General features: G+C 43.6%; 1 protein-coding gene and 1 pseudogene across 1 annotated transcript in view; one reads left to right on the top strand and one right to left on the bottom strand.

Moving 5' to 3' along the window:
• Positions 1-19,579, bottom strand: part of Mypn (myopalladin) — an 85,596-nt gene that overhangs the window by 26,972 nt on the left and 39,045 nt on the right. The window contains exons 5-10 of the mRNA NM_001368817.1: positions 18,896-18,992; positions 17,708-17,779; positions 8,251-8,392; positions 5,685-5,708; positions 3,583-3,699; positions 1,140-1,512 (exon numbers count right to left, since the gene is read on the bottom strand). Of these exons, the coding sequence (NP_001355746.1) occupies positions 1,140-1,512; positions 3,583-3,699; positions 5,685-5,708; positions 8,251-8,392; positions 17,708-17,779; positions 18,896-18,992 (825 nt within the window). The remainder of the gene's footprint in view (positions 1-1,139; positions 1,513-3,582; positions 3,700-5,684; positions 5,709-8,250; positions 8,393-17,707; positions 17,780-18,895; positions 18,993-19,579) is intronic.
• On the top strand, positions 15,638-16,944 carry LOC103694425 (U1 small nuclear ribonucleoprotein C pseudogene; annotated as a pseudogene).

Here is a 19,579-nt window from a genome sequence, read left to right as displayed (position 1 = left end):
GGAATACTGAACACGGGGCCTGGCTCTGAGCAAGGAGTCGAGATCCTGGGCTGAGTCGGAAGACCAATGTTTCTTACATCCCATTGTACACATGGAAATCGGGCTGTTTTACACTGTGTACTCACGCATGCGCAAGGAACTATCTAAATAAACTGAAAGGTTTCTCTAATGACATAGGTGCTGTGTCCGCTGGGGTGTGTGTGGATAGAATGTAAATACTGAGAGTGACAGTAGAGTGTGTTCATGGTGGTGCAGAGATGACCACTCCTTGATGTACATTTTCTTACTTGGAATTAGGTTTAACTTTGTCTTGTTCGGTTTGGTTTGGTCTGAGGCAAGGTGTCATGTAGCCCAGGCTGGCCTTAAAGTCCATGTGAAGCTGGAGTTGACCTGGAATTTCAGATCCTCTTGCCTCCACCTGGTAAGTGTTGGGATCATAGGTGCACCTTATCTCCCCTACTGCAGGGCTGTGATCAACCCCTGGACCTCATACATCCTGGGCAAGCACAGCTGAGCTACACTCCCAGCCTGACGACTCTACTAATAAAAAAAAAATTTTTTTTGGTTCTTTTTTTTGGAGCTGGGGACCGAACCCAGGGCCTTGCGCTTGCTAGGCAAGCGCTCTACCACTGAGCTAAATCCCCAACCCCCAAAATTTTTAATTTACTTCTTTTAAAAACAGATTTTAGTGTGTGTGTGTGTGTGTGTGTGTGTGTGTGTGTGTGTGTGTGTGTGTGTGTGTGTGACGAGTACGCTGTAGCTATCTTCAGACAGATCAGAAGAAGGCATCCGATACCATTACAGATGGTCATGAGCCACCATGTGGTTGCTGGGAATTGAACTCAGGACTTGTGGAAGAGCAGCCAGTGCTTTTAACCGCTGAGCCATCTCTCCAGCCCTAAATTTACTTTTTAACGTGTGCATGCATGAGTGTGTGTGGTGTGCATGTGGTCAGGTGATGCTTGTGAGAGTTGCTTTTCTCCTACCATGTGGATCCCAGGGATTGAACCTGTTTTTCAGGCTTGTGTGGCCCCTTTACCCAACGGAGTCATCCTACTAGCCCCATTTCTGTAATAGTCAAGGTCAGACTCACAGGACGCTCAGAGCCCCTCGAAGCTACACATTCTGTTCTTACTTACAGTTTTGGTTTGGCCAGGACTGGAGGGGGCTCCTTGACAGGTGAGGAAGGCTCTGAGATTCTGGCTTCCTGCCCATTGAACCTCTCAGGGAAGGAATCCGGCCTAGTCTGGCTGGTGTTGGCCATGCCACACCCAGAGGATGCCTCAGTATCTTTGTCGTCTTCAGGCAGATTGAAGTGCACCCGTAGCCCAATCCTGGAGCTAGACCGAGGCTCATTATGGTTCACCAGGACCCCCTCAAGTTTGGGTTTGGGGGGCTGCTCCTCCGGAGGAGGCTGGGGGTTGGGTGGGGAGGGCTGTTGCTCAGTTGCAGCTGGGTTGGTGGTTGAGTTGTCTGAGTGAAGAGTCTCATTATCACTGATGTCTTCATTTCCTGAAAGGACAAGTAGAGAACCCGGGCTGCAAGCCACCAACGGGACTAGCATGGGACTGTCACCTCCAGTGGGGAGTAGAGGGAAGGGGCAGCAGGCATGCAAGGGGAAAATATCAGACCAGGTAGATGTACGCATGGAAAGATGCTTGTTAAAAACAGGCCAAATCTGGAGCGTTGAAGAATGGTGAGGATGTTGGGGCGGGGTGAGGTGCAATGGGGGAGTGGGGGAGGGTCTATATTTGAACATCCAGACACACAGCTGTGCATGTAGCAATGTGGAATGCAGGCTTAGTTTATTCAAGGATGTGGGCATGATTCGCTGAACACTTACTTCTGAAATCTAACCATTCTGTGTGTGTGTGTGTGTGTGTGTGTGTGTGTGTGTGTGTGTGTACATGTATGTGTGTGTACTTCTGTGTGTGTACATGTGGAGGCCAAAGCACAACTTTAGGTATTCATGGCCAGTGAATTCCAGAGAACCATCTTGTGGGGGTTTGAATATGCTTGGTCCACAGGAAGTGGCACTATTAGGAGGTGTGGCCTTGTTGGAGTAGGTGTGGCCTCATTGGAAGAGGTGTGGCTTTGTTGGGGGAAGTGTGCCACTGTGGGAGTGGGCTTTGAGGTCCTATGCTCAAGCTCCTTCCAGTGTGGAAGGTGCCTGCAGAAACCAGTCTCTTCCTGGCTGCCTAAGGATCAAGATGTAGAACTCTTGGCTCCTCCAGCACCATGTCTGCCTGCACGCTGCAGTGCTTCCCACCATGATGATAATAGACTGAACCTCTAAAACTGTAAGCCAGCCCTAATGAAATATTTGCATTTATGAGAGTTGCCTTGGTCATGGTGTCTCTTCATAGCAATGGAAACCCTAGCTGAGACACAGGGATAAGCACAAGCTTATACCCATAGGCTACCATGCCTGCCTTTTGTATGCAAGCTCAGGAACTTAAGTTTGTGAAGCAAGCACTTCACTACTGGACTATCTCCCAACTCCTTGGAGTTGTCTGAAGAATTTGAGGAATTTAAGGTCAAGGAGATGCTTTTCGGGATGCATGAAGTGGCAACAGGATCACCGAGGAGATTGTGGCGGTCAGTGTAATAAGAACTCGAAAACTGTATTTTGGAGATATGGTCTCCTGTATCAGAGGCTGACCTTAAGCTCACTCTGTGACCATGACTTAGAACTCCTTATCCCCTGGCCTTCAGGTTCCCAGCACTGGGATTACGGGTGTGTGTACATAGGCCTGGTCTATGCAGTGCTGGAGAAGGAACCCAAGACTTCATGCATGCTAGGCAAGTGCTTTACCAACAATTATGATTTGTACTACAATACCACTTTCTTTTCTGTTTTTTAAGATTAATTTATTATCTATAAGTACACTGTAGCTGTCTTCAGACACACCAGAAGAGGGCATAAGATCCCATTACAAATGGTTGTGATCCACCATGTGGTTGCTGGGATTTGAACTCAGGACCTCTGGAAGAGCAGTCAGTGCTCTTAACCATTGAACTATCTCTCCAGTCCAACCATTATTATTATTATTATTATTATTATTATTATTATTATTATTATTATTTTGTGCATGTGTATATACACTCATGCAGGCAGGCCAAGGGATGAGAGTGGAGGTCAGAGGTCAACTTGCTGGAACCAGTGTTATTCTTTTACCGTGTGGATCTCGGAGACTAAATTCAGTCAGTCAGGCTTGGTATAAGGTACTTTTCCCTGCTAAGCCATCTTCTCGGCAGTCCCCAAGAACATTTTTCTTAATAATTAATTTTTCAAAGACATTTTATCTTTATTTTATGTGTGCTTTGCCTGTCTGTATGTATGCACATCATATGTAGGCACTGCCCTTGAAGACCAGAAGAGGGTGTTAGATTCCCCTGGAAGTGGAGTTACAGATGGTTGTTAAGTGTGAAATGTTGAACTTGGGTCCTCTGGAAGAATGGCCAGTGCTCTTAACCCTGGAGTCATTTCTCTAGCCCCTAATTTAATTCTTTATGGCTCACAAGCAAATCGAGAAGGAAAGATGACTCTGAAATTCACATTCGCAGCCCAACTGCACTCACCTCTCACAGCCAGCTGTGCGATGCTAGACACCGTGCCGTACTTGTTGCTTGCCGTGCACGTGAAGCATCCTGAGTCTTCTGCAAACACCTCAGCGATGACTAATGTGCAGATCTCCTCTGTGTGCCAGCAAGGCAGAAAAGGTCAATGGCTTACTCACAGAGACAGAATCCTGAGACTTTACTGATTGCAAACGACATGTCCACAAAGGTTGATATAGGGAGCCGACTTAATTAGTTCTTCTAAAACGACAGCACCAAATAACTATTTTGGTCAAATTGACCGATTAGGAGGCTGAAGGAGTCCAAAGATATAAAACCAACAGCCCTGTGCCAATAGGCTGAGAATTGACAAGAGTGTTTTGAGTTGCTGTGCTACATATCACACTATGGGAGCCCCTTAAGGATCGAGCTACATCCCAAAAGGTGCAACTTAGGCCTGCCTGCCTCAAACTCCTCACTCTCCTGTCATAGTCTCTCTAGCCTTTGCCAGCTAGGGTGGACCAAGATCAGTGGTTACCCATGATGCACGTTCTGTTTCTATGTCATGCATCCAGATGACAAAAATAAACTAACAATAAACTTTGTCAAAAGACACAAGAACAAACCAAGGGTCAAAGGAAGAAAAAGGAAGGGTGTGTGTGAAACAGAAAAAGTAATGTAATAGGTTTCTAAACCCCAATCCCTCATTATCTTTGAGGGGAAATTCCACTGTGAGATCATTTTAAATAGAGGCCATGGTTTAAAATTGGGCAGAAGGACTGGGGCTATATCTCAGCGTGAACATTCATGCCTAATATGTGAGAGGGTCTGGGTTTGATCACCAGAAGCACGAAAAATCGGACAGATATTAACTGTCAATGAATGCTGTTTAAATAGTAGCAGTTAGCTGATAGAGAACAGAGACTCCAGGTGAGAAGGGGATGGAGTGCATCTCCCTTTGTAATTCCAGTTGTTCCTATGGACTAACCTGATACACAAAATGAAGTCTTGTGACAGTACAGGCAATTCTAAGACATGACGAGAGCCTAAAATTAATACAGTTAGATATTCTTTGACAACTAAAGGAGATCGGGGTCATTAAAACAAAATTGTTAAAATAGATGTACTGGGGGAAGCTTGGCATCCCAGTACTTTGTGATGACTAAATTAAGTCAACTAGATCGCACCAGCATAGCGTTCTCAACCTGTGGGTCGGGGTCGAATATCAGATGTCCTGCATAGGAGATAGTTACATTATTATTTATAACAATAGCACACTTGCAGTTATGAAATAGCTAGGAAAGTAATTTTATGGTTGGAGGGTCACTACAACATGAGGAACTGTATTAAGGGGTTGCGGCTTTAAGAAGGTCGAGAACCACTGTTCTAGAATTTTCCAGGAGGCTATGACAGACAATATTGGTTACTTCTTATAGAAAGAACTGTCTTCATTACGTGCCCGGTGGTCTAGTGTATGTAGGTGTACAGTATGACCATTTGAGCTTACTTCTGGGATGCCTTTGTTGTGAGAAGAGAGCTGCAGTAAAACTGTGAACAATCTCTTCATGGGGGCTACAGCCTGAAGGCTCTGGTTTGTAAAGCACTCACACTGTCTACAGGCAGATGTTTCCTGGCTCCCATTTCTATTTCAGTACTCTCCAAAATTAGAAAAACAACTCTATAAATTCCTGAATCTCATCCATAAATTATTTCTTTATTTATTTTGACGGGTACCGTAGTATCAGTCAAATCCATGGAAAATCCATTTTCCCAGCCTCTCATCCAATAAGTTTGAGACACAAAGACTGCGGGGCTTGGACTTGACTTGGCATCAAAGAAATTTGAAGCCTGGTTTTGAGGAGGGTATGAAATGGGTGAGAGTTAGGGTAGAAGGAAAAATACCCCAAGAAAAGGTAAAACAAACCTAACTGGATTCATATCTGATGATCAATTGATATACTCCCTCTTCCCCGCTTCTACAATTACAGCGAGAGTTCATTTGGATCTTTCTAGAAATGTTTATTTTCACTTTGTCTTGATACTAGAGTAATTGGGACATTCCCATGTATGTGTGTCTCAAACCACTCATCACATATGAATAAGTTCAAGGAGATGATCTTTACCTGGTTCTGCCATGGATCGGGGTTCTGAAGGAAGAAAAGAACAAACGGTTGTGAGCACTTGTTGGCTGGGAAGCTATTATTTCCATCAGAAGCTTTCAGTAGAACCCCAGTGTCTTGCTTACTTGGGGCAAAGTGATAAGGACAATCTGTCAAGGTTATATAATGACCCAGCTACCAATGACCTCAAGAAGTCTGCAGAGGGGGGTTGGAAAGCAGCTACGTGGTGCTTTGTCTTACAGCACACCTGGGTTGACACAGTGGAAAATAAGCTTCAGGGCCCCAGGCAAGGAAGAGTGCCAGAGAGAGATGAGATTCAGAAGGACTGGTCTCTATCTATTACCTATCCCTACCTATCATCTATCATATACCATCTATCTATCATCTATAATTTACCACCATTCATCCATCCATCCATTCATCCATCCACCCACCCATCTATCCATCCAATCATCCATGTATGTGTGTATATATACATATATATCATCTATCTATCTATCTATCATCTATCTATCTATCTATCTATCTATTTATCTATCTATCTATCCATCTATCTATGTATCTATCATATGTTGCGTGCACTCCACAGCACTCATGTGGAGGTCAGTCTGCAAGACTCGGCTCTTTCTTTCCATCATGTGGATCCTAGAATGAAAGTTGGGTCTTAAGGCTCGAAGGCAAGAGCCTCTGCCTGCTGAGTCATCTCATGGGCCCATGACTCACTTTCCCCAGAAGAAAGCTTGTGATGTTTGAGAAATATTTCTCAGCTTTAGGCTCCCAAGTGCCAATAAAATGTAGCTTCTTCCTCCTATAAGTTTGTAAACTTAAGAGCCTTGGGCCATGCAAAGGCAGCAAGTTCATTATCCTAGAATTGTTTGGTTTCCCTCAAAGTGCCTACCACAAAATAGAGGAGTTCCACACACATTTATCCAATTGCAGGCATTCCATAATTGACTGTACATATACCATCCATCTTCTACACGATACACAGAACTACCAACGTGTCTTTCCTTTCTCAGTTAGATGGTATTTAGGGTTGCTGCTGTTGCTGCCACCATGCATGTGGAGGCCAGAGGAAAGATCTTCAGGAGTCAATGCTCTCTTTGCTCTCTTTGGATCTAGGGATATAGGCAGGTGCCCTTGCCCACCGAGCCATCTAGCTGGCCCATGACTTATACTCGTTTTAAAGGTAACAAATCTTAGATGTAGCTTAGTGGTAGAGCTCTTGTCTGCCATGCACAGGGTCCTGGGTTCAATCCCTAGCACTGCAAGAAACAAACGAAAGTATAATGGCTGGCAAAATGGCTCGACGGGTAAAGGTACTTGTCGCCAAGGCGGATCACCTGATTTGAATCAGCAGGAACCACACAGTGAAAGTGGAGAACCCACAAGCTGTCCTCCAACCGCAACAGGTGTGCTGTATACATGTAGCCACACATACAGACACAATAAATACCTGTAACTAAAATTTAAAATAATACGTAAAACTAAGAACAACATAGCAATATGAAAAGATGTCTATAAATTCTGGTGTAAAAAATCAATTATGTTTGGGCGTGGTGGAACATGCTTTTAGTATCAACACTTGAAAGGAAAAGGCAGGGGAATCTCCTTGAATTCAAGGCAATCCTGGTCTACATAAATTCCAGGTCAGCAAGAGCTATACAGTAAGACCCTGTCTCAAAATGTGAAATCAATTAAAACAACAACAAAAAAAAAAGACAGATTTTTTTAATTAAAGTATGTATGGAGAAATCTTGGAAAATGTATACCAATATATTAATACAATTTATCTTAGGAGACATTCTTTCTTTAAAAAAGGTTTATTTATTTCATGTATGTGCGTATACTGTTGCTGTCTTCAGACACACCAGAAGAGGGCATTGGAATTATAGATGGTTGTGAGCCACCATGTGGTTGCTGGGAATTGAACTCAGGACCTCTGGAAGAGCAGTCAATGCTTTTTTTTTTTTTTTCCGGAGCTGAGGACCGAACCCAGGGCCTTGTGCTGCAGTCAATGCTCTTAACCACTGAGCCATCTCTCCAGCCCTGGAGACATTCTTTAGTTTTGTTTTTGAGAAAGGGTTTCTCTGTGTAGCCCTGGCTGGCCTTGAACTCTGAGATCCACCTGCCTCTGCCTCCAGACTGCTGGGGGTCAAAGGCCACCATGCCCAGCCTTAGAAGACATTCTGATAAGTGATTTTATATTAGTTTAAGACATCTGAACAGAACTTTTACCCATGAGTGTTTTTGTCTGTATTTATGTCTGTGTACACCATGCTTCCAGTACCCACAGAGGCCAGAAGAGAGCAGCAGACCTGGAACTGGAGCTATAGACAGCTGAGAGTCTCCAAATGGGAGCTGAGAATTAAGACCATGTCCTCTGGAGGAGCAGTCAGTGCTCTTAACTGTTGAGCCATCTCTCCAACCCCTTTGTGTTAGCTTTTTAAAAGACATATATTTAATATATATTAATATATAATGTAAATATATGTGTATAAACATTTTTAAAAACCTATATGGAACCCTTATTTTAAAAAGCAAAACTATCAGAAAAGTGTCAACTTACTCTTTTGTAAGATCCTGAAGTCTGGGGAGTCTTCGATTAAGGTTCCTTCTCTGTACCACTCGACTTTCGGAGACGGGGCCCCTTTCACTCTGCACTCAAAGACAACCAGCTGCCCCTCAGAGGCTGACAAGTTCTGCAGCATCTGGGATGACAGAAGTACTGTTATGACCAATGCATTTGGGGACCATATCCTACTCCTAGGGAGGCTCGCCCTTGGATTTTTTTCCCCCACATCATCTATGTCTCTGGCAGCTTTACTCTAAAGATAGCACCATCCAACCTTCCAAGGTTCTTTCCTCATTATTCCCCCTTTACAGATTTATTTATTTATTTATTTAATGTATGTGAGTGAGTACACTGTAGCTGTCTTCAGACACACCAGAAGAGGGCATCGGATCCCATTACAGATGGTTGTGAATCACCATGTGGTTGCTGGGAATTGAACTCAGGACCTCTGGAAGAACAGCCAGGGCTCTTAACCGCTGAGCCATCGGTGCAGCCCCCTCATTGTTCTACTTTACCTGCACTTCAGTGCTGATCAAGTTTATTAAATATTAGGTAAGACACTTTGAGTGAAGGAGGGTTTTTTCCTAACTTCTGTTATTATTTGTTAGTTTTTTATTTCTTTTGTCATCCACTCCTATAATTTGTCATTTTTTTTTACAGTTCTTGTCTACAAAAACAAACATTCTATTTGTGCATTGCTCTGACACATTTATAACCCTTGTCTAGTGATGTGGGCTACGACATCTACAACAGCTACGGAGTGATGCCTTACACAAAAATCACAAACCTACTTAGAAGTATTACAAAGTGGGGTGGTTTTGGTTAGTGGAACAGTTTTCAATCGTGAGTTTTGTAGATGACAAGGTCTTGTCCCATCGTCCCAAGGTTGAAAACTCTGACCTCAGTGCACATAGCTGTTGACTTTTAATTCGGAGGTGTCTGTGAATTGGCATCATGACAGCCAGGGGGCACTGTAGTTCAATGTCAGTACTTTGTTCTTTCCGTAGTCCCAAATTTATTTCCTGAAATCATTCATGACCCAAATAACAGAGTGGGTTCCGAATTAATAAAAGTGCTATTGGATTGAAAAATCTAGTCATTCTGCACGTCCGCTAGACAGCAGGCAACATCCATGCATCTGATGCATGCTATGCTCTTCCCTGACCTCCGAGAAAATCCCCCCCCCCCCCCGAGCTGGGGACCGAACCCAGGGCCTTGTGCTTGCTAGGCAAGCGCTCTACCACTGAGTTAAATCCCCAACCCCTGGAATTAATTCTCAATGGAATGTTCATTACTTCTGAGGTAAACAAATCAAATCAACAGTCCCCAGTTGAAAACAGTAGTGGCCGAATGGATTGTGTAATTGATATATGGCAGGTTTATTAAATGGATCTATACAGAAAGAAGCCAATCTACAGGTTCTAATGTGGCTTGTGGCTCAATTTGTTTGCTAAGTTGGTTCTCAGCAGAGGGTCTGCGAAGCTGTTTTGCAGAAGGAACCTCTTGAGAGGCTGTGTCACAGCTGACAGAAGCCCTGTCTGGTGGTTGTAATTTTTCATTTGACAATGAAAGTGGAGACCTGTGTTCTATTTGAAAGGTCAGCCAAGATACCCACAGTGCTACTGTGTACAGAGTAGGCCTGCTAATGTCTAGGGTAGGAGGTAGAAGTTCATGCTAGCAGGGGTCAATACCCAAAAGAGAAGGGTCCAAGGGTGATCTTACAAGCCTCTCAGGAATAGTTGCTGAAAGTCAAAGCCGGTATTGTTGCAAACCGTAGGTTTATTTTTCTTTTTCTTAAAAGTTTATCCACATAATTTTTTTATTTTTAATTATGTGTATATGTGTATGCTTATGTACTTGTATGTGGGTGGAGTGAGACCAAAAGAATGCACCAGCTGGAGTTACAAGCTATCATGAGCTGCCTGGTGTAGTCCTCTGAACTCTGGTCCTTGGAAAAGTAGTAGTCTCTCTACTGCTAAGGTTTTCCTTCAGCCCCACAACTGAGCCATCTTCCTGGAGCTGTTTTGTTTTCATTTTTTAGATTAAAGTAGCCTTGTTATGTAGCTGAGGATGAACTCTTGATTTTCCTGCCTCCGTCTCCTGAGTGCTGGAACCAGAGGTGTGCACTACTAGACTTGGAAAATCCAAGGTTGTGTACAAAGTCTCTTCAGGAGATGGCCCGTGTACCTACTCACACATACAGATTAGTTAAGCCATTAGGACACAGTGTGGATGGCGCTGTAGTAGTCACAGCAGTAGACCTCAGGCATCCTCCAGTGCTGTGATGCTGATGGGGATCACACAATACATCTCCCTAAACATTCACACCTTAGAAGCTCATTCCCCAGTATCACAGTGTTAAAAGAGGTGAATTGAGAGGTTGTTACTGGCTCCTTTTCTCTTCATTTCTTTTTTCAAAAGAACTTTTATGTGTGGCATTCACCTGCATGTCTGTCTAGGGGCCACGTCTATATGCCTGGTGCTCAGGGAGGAGAGGGGAGGAGGGGGCTGGATCCTCCTCTGGAACTGGAGTTATGGATGGTTGTGAGCCATCGTGTGGGAGCTGGAAATAGAATACAGGACCTCTGGAAGAGCAGCAAGTACTCTTAACCTCCAAGCTATCTCTCTAGGCCCTCCTTTCTTCTTTAAAACCCCGTCTCTCTGTGTGATTCTCTTCCTATTCTTTCTCTTCCCCATCATTGTGTTACCAGAGCTGAGGCAACACCACTGTTAGACCCTTGAAACTCCAAACCTGTAAGGTACATAAACTTCTCTTCTGTATAAAGGATCCGGTCTTGTATTTCATCACAGTAACAAAACCCACACAAACACACATAAGGAGTTCAAACTTGATGACGTTTACCTAATTTCAATCAAGGTGAACAGGCTAAATGAGACAGTCCTCAACTGAGAAAGCCTGAGTTAATCTTTACTAGAAATTATGGATCTGAAATAAAGTCTCTATAGTCAAAAGTCCACATTCCCCTGAAGTAAAAACAATGGCCAAAGTACAAAACTGTCTCATTTGTCACTGCAGAGTTTGTGCTCGAGTTCATTCGTTACACATCCGACACAGTCAGGACATTCTTCATGACCAGGTAGCCCTGGGCCCTTTGTCCCTTCTCTTCCTGAAGATATTCTGAAGCTTCCAGAGATGGAAGTATTACTACAGAATAGATTTAAATACATGCTTGCTTCGCCCCTGCCCTATAGAGTCAAGTGCCATAAATGGGGGTTCCTGCTTAGTCAATCTTGGCTGGCAGACTCAACACAAGGATGCCTTCACAAACGGCATTTCAGCCAGACATAGTGGCACCCTTTAGCTCCAGTGCTTGGGTGGCAGAGGCAGGTGAATCTCTGTTTGAGGTCAGCCTGGTCTATGTAGTAAATTCTAGGACAACCAGAGCTACATATTGAGACCCTGTCTAGAAAACAAGAAAACCCACCACCACCACCAAAAACCCCCCAAAACCAAAACAAACAAACAAACAAACAAACAAACAAAAAAACCCAACAAACAAAACAAAACAAAATGAAAACAGAAACAGCATCTCCCTTACTGGTTAAAATGCATTATCAGTTAGGAGCACTTGTTCTCGAAGAAGACCAAAGCTTGAGTACCAGCATCCACATGGTGACTCACAATTGTCTATAGCTGCAGTTCAAGGGGGTCTAATGTACTCCTCTGGCCTTGGATATAAGTATGAATGGGGTGCACATACATATATGCAGACAAATTAAAAACACTCATCTGCATAAAATAAAATATTTTTTAAGCATAGCTCTAAGGTTCATTTTGTTATTTATCTTTTTAAATCCAGGAGTTGGGGATTTAGCTCAGTGGTAGAGTGCTTGCCTAGCAAGTGCAAGGCCCTGGGTTCGGTCCCCAGCTCCGAAAAAAAAGAAAAGAAAAAAAAAATCCAAATGTTTCAGCCTCTTTGGACATGAAGCATGTAAATGTGTATAGTGCCTTACAGTTGGCCAAGAAAGATTATAGACCAATGGGAGATGGTGAGATAGCTCAGCAGGCAAAGGTGCTTGCCACCTGAGGATAAGTTTGATTCCAGGACCTACATGGTGAGAGGAGAAAACAGACTCCCACAAGTTGTCCTCTGACTACCATACTTGGGCCATGTCAGTTTGGTTATCATAGGTGCTCCAGGCTAAGGATGCAGAAGTCTCTGGGATTGGTGGGTTGGGAGGAGGGACGGTGAAGCCTTGAGAAATCTGGATCTGGCCACTGGCCCAGTTATTTCAGGGTTTCCTGCCTCTGTGGTTATATAATGTAGCACTCTTGAAATTCTCGCTTCCCCTGCCCCCTTATGATCTTCAAGTTACTGCTGAAGCTACCAGAGCCAGGGCTGCTGCAGCCTTGAAAGCCGGCCAGGGCAGCTGCCATGGAGTGGGAGGTGACAGGAGCAAGATTCTAATTTGGTCACCTCCCTCCCTCCACACTCAAGATGTGTGAGTGCTGTTCTCTTCCTAAGCAGAGTGAAGTGTTTTTGATGTTGCAAAGAGGAGGAGGAAGGGTGGTCTAGCTCCAAACACAGAGTGTTTCAAAACACAGGAAACGCGGTGAGATGGCTCAAAGGGGAAGGATACTTGTCAAGATTGAGAACCTAAATCCCATCCCTGAAAACATACAGGGTAGAGGAACAGACCTGACTCCCGCAAGTTGTCTCTAATCTTATGCATGTATCTGTACCCACACCCACACCAAATATGTGAATACACGTGAAACATTAAAAGAAACAAAGCATACAAGGTGGGCTGAGAATATAACTCCATTGATAAGAGAGGCTGCCTAGCAGGCACAAACCCCTGGGTTGGATTCCCAGCACTGCTAAGAGCAGGTGTGCTCACGGATACATTGTAGCACGGCACTCAGCAGGTGAAAGCAGAAAGACCCAGAGTTCAAAGTCATCCACTGCTACTCGGAGAGTTTGAGGACAGCCTGAGGCTTTGCCTAAAACAACAACAACGACGACGAGGACGACGACGACGACGACGACGACAACAACAACAACAACAACAACAACAACAACAAGAAGCAGGGCTGGGGTTGTAGCTCAGTGGCAGAGCATTTGCCTAGCATTCATAAGCACATGTTTATGTCACAAGACAACCAACTGTCACCAGGCACTCTGTATGAATAAGCATACTGGGACTTATGGTGTGCTCTTAACAATGGCATTGTTTGGTAGGGCAATTCTCCTTTTCACTTAAACCTTCTATAAAAGGAATATACACACAGGGTGGTGGTCACATCTTTAATCCTGGCTCTTGGGAAGCAGAGGCAGGTGGAGTTCGAGGCCAGCCTGGTCTACAGAGCAAGTTCCAGGACAGCCAGGGCTACACAGAGAAGCCTAGTCCTGAAAGCCTGCAAGCATTCTCTGTCATCAGGGGGGAAAGGAGTTAAATAAAACTCCACTCTCCAATCACGGCTTTTAAAAATAAAATGCTGTCTTGCCATAATTGGCAAAGAAATGCTTTGTTGGGCTGTATGGAAAATGAGTCAGAGGAACTGCACTGCCAGACGTCTCTAAAGAGGTAAACAGAGACGGAGTAACCTGGGCCGATGTATGCAAATCACCTGCTAGCACTGCTCAGTGGCGTAATACCATCCTCGGTAACTGTGACTCAGATATTCGCTAATGACACTGGCAGTGACTGTGACCTCAATCCCGCCCTCACTGACGGAAACTAACGCAAGCACACTGGGGCTGATAAGTCTCTCTGGAATTTGAACCCCAGCCTATCCTGGTGCCCCATGTCCCCGGGCCATCCTGATCCCATTTACAGAGGCAAAAGCCTACATGCAGCTGGCAGAAAAGGCCTTCCCATAGCTCAAATCTGAGAGCTGATTTCCTACCAGCAAGCTAACGTTTTTAGACTTCACCATATTTAATGATCGATTCATTTCCCCATTTTTATGTCAAAGGCATTTGTATCTGCCACCCAGAACATCTAATCAGAAAGAGGCAACCAGAGTCGCCTCAGTAAATGCAGTTAAAATGGATGCTATGAGTGACCTTGAAAATTAAATTAATATGAAATAGAATTAATACAAAGGGCCCTATCTGACTCCCTCTGTCTCTGTATCTCTGTCTCTCTCTGTCTCTGTGCCGCTGTCGCCACCCTCCCCCCAAATCCTGGGGGATAAACCCAGGGCTCTGTGCTTGGTAGGCAACTACCTAACCACTGAGCTACACCCTGAACCCAGATTTTTTTAAAGAAGGAAGGAAGGAAGGGAGGGAGGGAGGGAGGGAAGAAGAGAGAGAGAGAGAGAGAGAGAGAGAGAGAGAGAGAGAGGAAGAAAGAAAGAAAGAAAGAAAGAAAGAAAGAAAGAAAGAAAGAAAGAGAGAAAGAAAGAAAACTAGCTTTTGGAACTTAGCTTTTGAGAAAGGATCTTTCTATGTGCCCAGGCTGGCCTTGAGCAGCCTCTCTGCCTCAGCTTCCCGACTGTTAGGGTTATAGGGGTTGCATCATTGTCCCTATCTGCATACATACATAGCTTTCAGGATGACTGGGAAATATAAACAGCATGTGTTCTGAGCCATGTGAATCCTAGCACACCTGAGCTTAGGTGCTGAGAATGGGAAGACTTTGCTGGGACCAGATGTGGTGTATCTGGTGGTTTAGCTACTTTTGAAGAGTCAGCATGGTCTCTAACCTGTAACAAATGAGCATGATACATTGCTTTCTTTCTGTGTCACTTATATGCTCTATCGTAAGACTATCTGACTTAGCAGTGTCAATAAGAGATGACAGAAATAGGTTAACTGACACACATACATAGATATATACACTCATATGAATATACAAACGCACACACATATACACAGAGACATATACACACCTGTACATATACACATATACATACACATACATCACACATACACACACACATAGCCCATCCACAACTCCACTCCACTCCACAATTCCTCTTCAGAGTCTTGTGTTTACTAATCATGACATGGTGTTTTCCTACATCCAATCTTTCACAATAGTGAGGCTCAAACACCAGAGGCAGAATATTAAATGAATCTTTAAAATAAATAGATACCTTATTCGCATAAGAATATGTGTCTAATTGAGATGGAAATGGGTAGACAAGGATCACGCTAGACTCCATGATGAGTTTTGGGAAGCCATCTTGGATGATCTCATCCAATATGCGGAGCTCCCCTTTTGGGACATTTGTGAATCTAGCAAGGGTTATCAGTACCTCGAGGAAAGACCACACGTGCCAATTTTCTTAAAACAGGGCTTCCTCATCTTGGGCACTCTAGAGATCTGGGGCTAGATAATTCTTTGCTGGAGGACAAGGGCTGGCACCCTGTGTACTAGGGTGCTTAACAATATTCTGCATGCCGCTAGCATGGCCCACTCATGTGAGAACAGAAAGTGTTTCTAGACATTACTAATGACCCTTGGAAAACAAAATTACCCACAATTAATATCTATGGCTCCAACCATATTCCTTTTAGAATAAAAATCTCCTTGGGCCTACATACTCATACTAAGAAGAATATTATGGAGACATATTTACTTTTCAAAATATAAAATATCCGACATGATTTAGTTTTCACCTTTGAATTCATTGTCTTGGGCAATGGCATGTGTTGTTCAAAGAATCTCAGTATTACAAGTAGGAAACTTGTTCTGACCCCTAATCCTACCATTAACCAGTCCTGCGACACCAGCTGAGTTTTAGTTTAATCTCTCTAACCCTCCCTTAGCTTTTCCCTTTGTAAACGAAAACCTCTGACTGAATTTTCAAGTTCAAAATACAAAGACTGCGTGATTTAGAATTGGATAATTCCACAGTTGCTAATACCACAGAACAGAAGAGCAAGCTCTATGTCCTAAGCCAGACTTTATGTTAAATCTCCCAAGATCACTTAGCTCTGTTTCCTTGAGCACCAAAGGCAATCCTTTGGAGAATCAGATTCTCCTGAAAGTCGGGATCCATCTCTAGAATAACAAGTGGCCAGAATCCTGTCATGTGATCTCCCTGTCCCATGATCTCCAGGAGTGACTGTTTAACAGGCTTTAGAATGGTCATAAAGGTCAGTGAGATTAGCAGTGAGTACATTTCCCTCATTACAGAAAGTGTCATTAGAAATCAGAGACATGGGATGATGTGGAACTCCATAGTCTACAGCCTGAGGAGCAACATGCTTAAGTTTATGGTCACTTCTGTGATACGTATCTTACCAGTGATTCTCCATCTGTGAGGCTGCAGTGATAGGAAAACAAAGGCAATGTGAAAGACTATTACCAGAAATGAACAGATGGAAGAGTAGGCCTGACTGACAAAACGACAGCGGCAGATCAACAAGGAAAGGTACCCCCAGCTCCATTCTTTGCTCCTCCTCCTGCAGGGGCCATGAGCCCACCTCTCCCCAGTCTCCAGGGTCCTCCACACCCTGGCATGATGCCTGCACCCCACATGAAAGGCCCTCCCATGATGCCAATGAGGGGCCCTCCTCCTCCTGGGATGGGACCTGCCCTAGAAACTCGGTCATCCATGGGAGGCTACATCCCTGGGATTCCCGGGCCTCCTCCGCCTGTCCTATGAGGGTGGCCACTCTGCCTGCCATGACTCAGCCAGACAGATCAGAGCAGAAGGTTCTCTATCGGTTTTGTTTCTTATTCTGTTTCACCAGGAGATTGCTGTGCTGAGCCTGAGTGTCTTTTGTTTTCTGGGTTTTTTTTTCTGTTTTGTTTTTTTGTTTTGTTTTGTTTTTTCCTAGCTGCATAACAAGGAAAACTTTCCCCTAACAGAATAGTTTTGGAAGGGAGAAGTGAAAAATTTTTTTTTAAAAAGTGCAGTTTTCACTTGTAGTGTAACAGGTGAAAATAAAATTGTCACTTGTTTTAGTAAAAACAAAAGGAAGTGAGGAGAAAAAAAAAGGAAGAGGAAGAAGGAAGAGGAGGAAAAGGAGGAAGAGGAAGAAGGAAGAGGAGGAAAAGGAGGAAGAGGAGGAGGAAGGGAAGGAGGAGAAGGAGGAGGAGGTGGGGGAAGACCTGGGATTTGGAGATGGGCTAGGGATACAGCTTAGCTGATGGAATTTTGCCTAGCACATGCAAGGCCCTGAGTTCAGTTCCTAGCAATGGATAAATTGGGTGTAGCCACATACATCTTTAACCTCAGTGTTCAAGAGATTAAGGTAAAAAGAATCAGAAGTTCAAGGTCATCTTAAATTACAAGTAAGTTCAAGGCCAGTCTGGGATATATTCGATCCTAGCTCAAAAAAAGTAAAATAAAACCAATAAACCTGGGTCTAACTGTAATACCATGGGGACTTCTGAAACACAAAATACCTTAAGTCCTACACTGTACTCCCAAAAAACAAATCCTGAGATAAACTCTGCTGGTCAAAGGTCCTTTGTCTGGGTTCCGTGGTGTTTAAAGCCCTGACAGAAAGAAATCTTTTTCGATTACCTTCGTAAACACTGGTGCTGCAATGATGGGTTTCCCGTTCAGGCCTTGCAAATAGTTGGTAGGACTCTGACACTGTTAGAGAGAATCAGCAGTACAGTCACTGTCACCCAGGTTACTGAATGGAGAGACCTAAAGATAACAAACCTACAGGCTTTGTCCCAACACTAACCTCAAGTCAAAAGACCTTGTTTTCTAAATGCAGGAGTCATGGACTTGCGATTGTAGACCAAATCTACTGCATTTCTTCCTAGGACAGGCTAGCTCCAGAATACACTCCCCCATCCCCCTGAAGGTCTAGGTGAGTAGCTTATCAAGTCCCGGGGCTATGTAAATCATGATAGAAAGACCAATGTATTTGGATTCAAAGTTGACTTCTGCATGACTGAGGGGGTTAGGTAAGTAATTGGGAATATTTTTTTAAGTTGTAAATCAATATGTTAAATATATTTATTTAGATCCTCGTAAGCGTGCAGTAGACACACTTAGAAAGTATAATTTCATGTTTTAAAGTATATGCATAGATAAATATTTTTATATATGGATAGAAGATGCCTGGAAACCTTGTAGATTTTATTTTAGTTTTAGTTATGTGTATAGGTCTGTATCTCTGCTTGTGCACGTGCCTGCCAGTATCTGTGGAAGCCAAAAGAGGCAGCTGATTCCCCAGGAACTGGAATCACTGTTGGTTATGAACTCAAAGTACAGGCTGGGGACCAAATCAGGTCCTCTGCAAGAGCAATACTTAATCTTAACCATTGAGCCATTTCTCCAGCTCTGCTTAAAACTTTTACTGAATATGTTTCTATACAGTGGGTGTTTTCTAATAAACATCATCACCAACTTGAAAGATGTCTTTATGAGTTTTCTAAAACAACAACAACAAACCCACCAACTTCCTCCTTGTCTAGTAAGGAGAAGCCAAGTTCCATGCAAGGAAGGTAAGATGTGCATCCATTGGTCAACATATGATTGGCACTTTTTATAAAACAGGGATGCTGTGGATTAACATGTCAAATGTCTCTTTTCCTTTGTTTTCCCAAGGAGTTAGAGACTAGGTTTCCAAAGCCATCAGAAGCCATGAGCTCATGGGCAGAAGACAAAGTGATTAATGATAGATTATACACGAGGAGCATGACTGGACCATGCAAGGTGGTCATGGTCACTTGTGTTTGACTTAGATTCTTTTACCTGCTGAATGGTGGACACTCTGGGCTGGGCTTGTACTGTTGGAGGAATGGTTGCAGAGGTGGTAGGAGGTGAGGACACCTCATTTGGCTTCTGGATTCTGAGAAATTATTAAAATATAGATTATAAAACAGAACTATAAGCTCATGAAAAGTCTACAAAACCAGTGATGTCAGCACTGCTTATAGTTGGACATAGTAAGACTTTGACAATATTCTACAAGTAAGTACTCACCCACATTCCATTGCTATATACTCTACAGGCAATACACACATGAAGACAACTTTCTTAGCCTTGGGTTCCTTGCATGGGGCACAGCCAGCAAGTCAGATATATCAACAGTGACCTGAGGCTCACATGATGGGACAGTGCAGGCTAGAGAGAATTGCTAAAGATTTGTTTTGCTGTCCCCGTCTCTATTTCTTTCTCACTTTTACTCTTTTCTTATTTTTCTCTTTCTCCCTCCCTCTCTCCATTTATTTATTTTCCTTTTTCTTCCTCTTTTTTAAAGACGGGGTTTCACTGTGTAAGCCAGGTTGGCCTTGAAGCTACAGAAATCCACTTGTCTCTGCCTCTCAAGTGCTGGGATTAAAGGTCTAAACCACTAAATTTAGGGCGTTCTCGCTCATTCTCTGTCTCTCTGTCTGTCTCTGTGTCTCTGTGTCTGTCTCTGTCTGTCTCTGTCTC

The sequence above is a fragment of the Rattus norvegicus genome, chromosome 20 (genome assembly GCF_036323735.1).
Source record: "Rattus norvegicus strain BN/NHsdMcwi chromosome 20, GRCr8, whole genome shotgun sequence".
Taxonomy (NCBI): Eukaryota; Metazoa; Chordata; class Mammalia; order Rodentia; family Muridae; genus Rattus; species Rattus norvegicus.
Note: the sequence above shows the minus strand (reverse complement) of the source record. Positions and strands in the feature narration are given on the sequence as shown.